This window comes from Onychostruthus taczanowskii, unplaced genomic scaffold (genome assembly GCF_017590055.1).
Source record: "Onychostruthus taczanowskii isolate IOZ18803 unplaced genomic scaffold, ASM1759005v1 scaffold3, whole genome shotgun sequence".
Taxonomy (NCBI): domain Eukaryota; kingdom Metazoa; phylum Chordata; class Aves; order Passeriformes; family Passeridae; genus Onychostruthus; species Onychostruthus taczanowskii.
This window is the reverse complement of record NW_024500349.1, coordinates 12,038,198-12,044,255: the sequence shown is the minus strand read 5'-3', so window position 1 is coordinate 12,044,255 and position 6,058 is coordinate 12,038,198. Positions and strand designations below refer to the sequence as shown.

General features: G+C 50.7%; 1 protein-coding gene across 1 annotated transcript in view; it reads left to right on the top strand.

Annotated features, from left to right (window-relative positions):
• The first annotated feature begins 2,591 nt into the window (after positions 1-2,591).
• NRP1 (neuropilin 1) overlaps positions 2,592-6,058 on the top strand; it is a 112,921-nt gene continuing 109,454 nt past the window's right edge. Inside the window, 2 exon segments of the mRNA XM_041408384.1 lie at positions 2,592-2,748; positions 2,932-3,384. Coding sequence (XP_041264318.1) covers positions 3,318-3,384 — 67 coding nt within the window. The 5' untranslated portion in view covers positions 2,592-2,748; positions 2,932-3,317.

Here is a 6,058-nt window from a genome sequence, read left to right as displayed (position 1 = left end):
GAAACACAGTGGTTGGTTGGTTGGTTGGTTGGTTGGTTGGTTGGTTGGTTACCTGGTTGGTTGGTTGGTTGGTTGGTTGGGAGCATCTTTACAGCATACAGCTGGCAATGATTATTTCCTTTCTGCAGATTCCTAGAAATCACTTGACAGAAAATGCTAATCCCAAAGCAAGAGGGCCATCACTGTCATGCAGTAAGTGTATTTTTTGATGTACATGCTTTCTGGGTATCTGTCACTTAGAGAATTAATCTTGGTTGCTGGAACAGGTTTTAAAACAAACATGTATGTACATATTTCTGCAAACCCTTAGTAAGCAACTAGTAAGAAATCAGCAGGTAATTTCTGTTTTCAAAAATAGATTTACTTTATTTTTAAAACTATATTGTTGCTCAAACAATCAAACTATGATCAGGTCAGAACCCATTTATCTCAAAGACTGTCCAGCAGAATGAGTTTTAATAATCAGAAAGCACTGTTAACTCTTCCCTTCCCCCGTGTTCTGGGAAGGTCTCTAAAAGAAAAAAAAAAATAAAGGGGGCTTAATGTGCTACCCATAAAATATACATCCCAATCAATCAGGAAAATGCATAAGTATTGCAAATGATGATCCAGAGACTGCCTAAAGATGGGAAAATGAGACTGAACCCAATAACTCAATCTGACTAGTTCCAGCCTGCCTGTTTCTAGCCCGCCTGCAGACACAGGCATGGGCAGAAGCAGGGTCATGGGCAGGGGCAGAAGCAGAAACCAACAAAGGAAAGAATTAAGTGTACAGAAAGTATAACAGGATCAAACTGCATTTTAGTGTACAATATTAGGGAATTGTAATCACAGAACAGAAGGGGAATGTCTGGAAAAAACTCAGAAAGTAGTGCTGAGAGAGTGTGCAGCAGACAGATTTCCTACAGACTTAATCTCCAGACTTCAGCTGACCTTAAACTCAGGGCTTCAAAAGGGCAGCAAGGGAGAGTGAGAGGAGAAATCTCAGACTCAGGGCTAGAGACAAAGGGATGGATTTGAGTATGGTTTCTGTACACAGATGTAACATAATTGTAGTTAATCTGTGTGGCTGCAGACTGACAGCTATGTTTGAAAACTGTTTCAAACAGGGCTATATCTTCAGAGTGGACAGGGGTTTACCGCCATGGCTACACTTGGAGGATGACTGTCCTCAGCAAAACCCAGCCCTTTTCCCACTGCATCCTTCAGAAAAACTTCTTATGGAGTAGGTCTTCTATCAGGCCTTTTTCCTGAGGAAGCACTAACAGAGTTTGCCTTTACTGTGCACCAGCAACAAATTGTTTTCATACTGCTCTGAGACATGACAGAGGCTGACATTCACCACTGGCTGCAGGTAGTTTTCCTATCATAGAGCCATCTTTGGGGGCCATTTAACACTGTGTTTCAGCTTTCAGCCTTGGAGCTCTTCCTGTAACCCCTATCCCAGCAACTGGATTGCCCTCACATAGAGGGTGTGCAAAGTACTCCACATAAAAGAAGCAGTTGTGTTCAGCAAGGTGATCACTCCCCAGGTGCAGGGACAGCCTGTAAGGCAGGGCAATAGGGCAAGGAAGAGGCAGGGCCCGTAGGCTGTGAGCACCAGGCCGTGCAGCCAAAGCAGCAGGATTCAGAGCCTGATATGTCCCCGCTTTGTTCCACTCCCCTGGTGCCAGAGTGGAGGAAGAATACTCAGGAGGAGACACACACTCCCCAGTGGGGATTTCACACTGCACAGCTTCCTTCGGGAGCAGAGTCGGCCCTGGGGGACCCCAGCAGCTCCTCAGCCCCTCAAGAGGCTTCATGAGAGACAGACAGACTGAGGGGGGCAAAGCTGCAACGGGAGCTGAGAGAGACGGGAATGACAGCAAGAGTGGGTGAGAAGGGAGGTGGGAAGAGTCGGAAGGGAGGGGATACAGGGAGGCCTCCCCCGAGATGCAGATATGCAGTGGCCAGACGAGCCTGACACCTGGGGGTAGGTAATCTGACGGGGAATTCTGGCAGCTCGCCCCACATCAGCACAGCCTGCTTCCCTTAGGACAAGGGACGGTGATGTCCCAATGGGGAAAGGGCAGGGACTTCGAGGGACACGCACTCTCGCACGAAACAAAAAAAGTGTTGGAAGGGAGAGAAGGTGGCGGAGGAGGGAAAGGTGGCAGAGGGGATGGCCCGGGAAGGGACGGGGCAGGGTTCCCGCGGGACACCCGAGGCGAGCGAGCCGGGAGGTGGGCAGGGATGCGTGTGTGTGTGCGTGTCTGTGTGTGGGGCCGGGGCGACGGGGGCGGCCGGGCAGGGCACGGCAGGACACGGCAGGGCTGGCGGGGCCGCGCAGGAGCCCGCGGGGCGGCGGGCGCAGGTGGTGCCGCCGCCCGCATCGGCTCTACCTGCCGGGGCGGGGGCCGCCGCCTCTCGCCCCCCCTCTGCTCCTCGCGTTCCCCCTCGCCAGTCCCCGCCTCGGCTGAGTGCCAGAGCTGGGGCTTGCCGTGTTTGTTTGTTCGTTCTTCCGCGCTGCCGATGTCTTGGGGGGCTGAGGAGGAGAAGGAGGAGGAGGAGAAGGAGGAGGGCGGGGAGGGGGAGGGGACTGGGGCTTGGGAGACGGCGGTTCCTCGGCCTCTCTTATTGCCGCTGAGTTGCGCTCCTCTTCCTCAGGCTGCGAGCAGGAGCCGCCCGGGCGCTTCCCACTTCCCCGCCCGCCGGCCGGCAGTGCCTGCTGCGGCAGCGCGCTCGCTCGCTCGCCTCCCGCCGGGGCAGGTGAGTGCGGGGCACGGCCGGGCACCGCCGGGCACCGCCGGGCACCGCGGCTCCAGGGATCCGGCCCCGCGGGAGCCGCGGCCGCTGGAGAGCGGGCAGGCAGGGGGGACGCAGTTTGCCAAACTCCAGCCCCGGCTGGTCCCCGCTCACGGCCGCTTTCCCTTCCTTATCTCCCCTCCGCAGAGCACCCTCGCCCAGCAGAGCGCTCCTGAGGTGTCGGCAGCCGCCAGTATTTTTTGTCTGTCTTGTTTGTGTGTTTGTTGGGTTTTGTTTTTGTTATTTTTTTCCCCCTCGTTTTTTATTTGGCTTTCTAGTCTCGCTGGGAATGGCAGGGGCAGCGGCTCCTGGAGAAGGAACAAGTGTGAGGAAAGGGAGAGGGAGCCGGAGCTAAATGACAGGATGCGGGCGGCTTGAGGCACAGAGAGAAGCCAGCCTCCTTCTGTCCCCGAGACTGCCCCTGCGGACCGTGCTTTCTGCTCCTCACTCCGGCTGGAGGATTTAAGGAAGAGTTGTGCGTGGAAGGCATTTTTATTTTTTTTTTCCTCCTTTCCCTGCTGTCGGAAGGGAAAATGGATTGGGGACTTCTCCTACACTGTGCAGCCCTCACCTTCACCCTCGCCAGGGCTCTGCGGAGCGGTGAGTGTCACGGGGGACGTCGCGTCTCGGCTCGGGCAGCTGCGGGGCTGCCGGCGCGGGGGCGGGCGGGGGTGCCCGGCGGGCCGTGGGACCGGCACCGACACAAACCCGGCTGGGGGGAACTTTCTGCCCGAGGAGGGATGCGGCGCAGTCCTCGTCTGAGGGTCGCCCCCCGCCCCGACAATGCTTTCCGACTTTATTTTCTGCTTTTTGGGGTTATTGTATAAAGCAGGCTGCTCATTCTCACTAGATTAGGACAGCCAATTATCTTAATAGCGTCCCGTCCCATAGGCAATTAAACGTCTCTCCTTCGATATCTGAAAGATAATGAAAGCTTTAAAGGGAAGGCTCTCTTCCCCGCACGCCCTTTCTCTTTTCCAAAGCGTAAAATTTTAGCTCGTGCCTACTAGTAGCTCTGTGTGTACCTGCGAATAGTCTTCACACGGAGCACTCTCTAGAGTACCCCTTTCCCAAGTCTGCAGTTTACGTGCAACTTACACTGTGCCAAGAGGGGAGCTGAGCTTCTCTGTGAAGGCTCGAGACTCCCTTCCAAGAGGAGAAATCCCATAACAAATGACTGGTGTGTCTAGTTTACTGTCAGGCAACCCTTGAAAACACAACTAATTAAAAGCAGCGTGCTCCTCCTTCCCCGAACAATGCCAGGGCACTGTGAATATTTTACTGCATGATGCATTTTTAAAGATGGTCTAATTGTGGGACTGCTTGACGTTTAGCTCTTGCACATGAAACAGCTCATGTGAATCTTCCTTTCCGGAGAAATCCTGAGCAATTACTATTAACTAATTATCAAATATTTACTTTTGCCTGACTGGGTTTTCAATCAAAGTAATTAAAAGAAGTGAGCACCCTCCACTTACACTGGTATGTTGTTTTAATAAGGGACCGCGAGTGGAGTGTCAAGCAAGAGTATTAAAATCACGTGTTTTATGATGGAAGTTAATCCCTTTCCCAGTATGTTTTGAGGAGGCTGCTTAGTTTAATCAGGAGCTGCCTCCTCTAGTGCTGTGGCACAGGAGCAAAGGTGCTAGAGGGGTGCATCAAGCCTGGTGTGGGGATGCTCCGAGAGGTGCACTTTGCTCATTCCCCCAGCCCAGCTCGGGGTGTGGGCAGCTGCCTCCCACAGAGACCCATACTGCCACCCTGTCCCTCTGAGAGACAGAAGGGAGCCACCCCCATGCTCTTGTTGATCATTTCTCCCTGTGAAAAGAAGAGGAGGAGAGCAAGTTGCTGGGCAGAAGCCTCCACCACGAGTGGTTAATGTGGTGGTCCTGCTGGAGTCACCAAGGCCATTAACCTCATCTACAACCTACCAGACCTACTAATGCCACCTTCCCCTACATGCAGTATTAGTGTCCACTAAATTAATTCATTAACCTTATTTGGGACTAATGGTCCAAAGTCATTAGAAACTGCTCTTCTTAATCAAGTGTGAGAGAGATTGCACAGAGCCAAGGAGTCTAGCAGACTGCATTATCTTATTACACTGTCACTTTCCCAGAAGTCGCAGATTAAGGAGCGCTGGTGGTAGTGAGTCCACCTCAGCGTCCTCTGAAGTGACTCTGTCAAGTGACTAGAAGCAGCACTGCTTTATTTCAGGCATTTAACAGATGCCAGACCCTGCCATGATGTTTGCAGGGCTGGAGTGGGCTTAATGAGACAAGATCACTTTCCGAGTATGCTTACACAGGGAGGAAAAGGCAAGATTCCCTGAGAGCCCCAGACAGCGGATTAGCAAGATCACCAGTGACAGCTTTTGAGCTTTAAGCACCAATGGCTTTTGTTCTGGTCAGAGGAAAACAGCCTGTTTGCAAAGGCACAGCAGAAATATAATAAGATAGCCTTTCCTAGAGACGTGCTTAGCTTTATCTGGGTTTTGACCATACATCTGAGTACCTATAAACCACTTCCCTACTAATTTATGGCAAATAATTTCTATAAAGAGTGTTGCTTTATGCATTTTTGATGTGTGCTTCCTCATTCATTTCCATTTGACCTGGTTTTTCCTACAATAAATTCTGTATATTTATAAATTCATGCTGAGAGCAAGGATTGCCATTTTGCTTTCACAGGGAATGTATTAGATAGAGTAGCGCAGCCTGTATATACCATTATTGAGATGTAGTGATATATAGTCTTGCTTTAGTGGGGACATTCTTCCTATCCATAGTTTACGGTCATGTTTTATTGCTCAAAATTAAACAACCAACACTTGGAGAAAGTTTTTCCTACCTGAAGGTCCACAAAAAGAAATCCATAGTAGTAAAAAAAGTGATAACACAAACCTGCACTGGACAGTGAAGTGAGTGGCTCTGTAGGTTGGATGTTTTTGTCTCTTTTTTTTCTATAAACCTTAAAATGCAACCCTGACAATCCTGACCAAAGGAGCAAGATGCAGCATACCACATTTCAACGTCACACTTTGTGATTCTAGAAACTTTTGCAACTATTTTGCTATTAGAAATGAATCTTTGTTGTTGTTCAGGGGAGGAAGGAATGAGGGGAAGAGGAAGGGAGGTTGTTCTGCTCCATTACTTTGATGCAGTCTCCAAGCATGAACAAACGTCCTTGAAAGAGTAAATAGCGGATGATTTCTGCTTCACTAGAGCTACTTTGTTCTCTTCTATCCTGGGTTTGAAGAGCACAGATAGTTTCA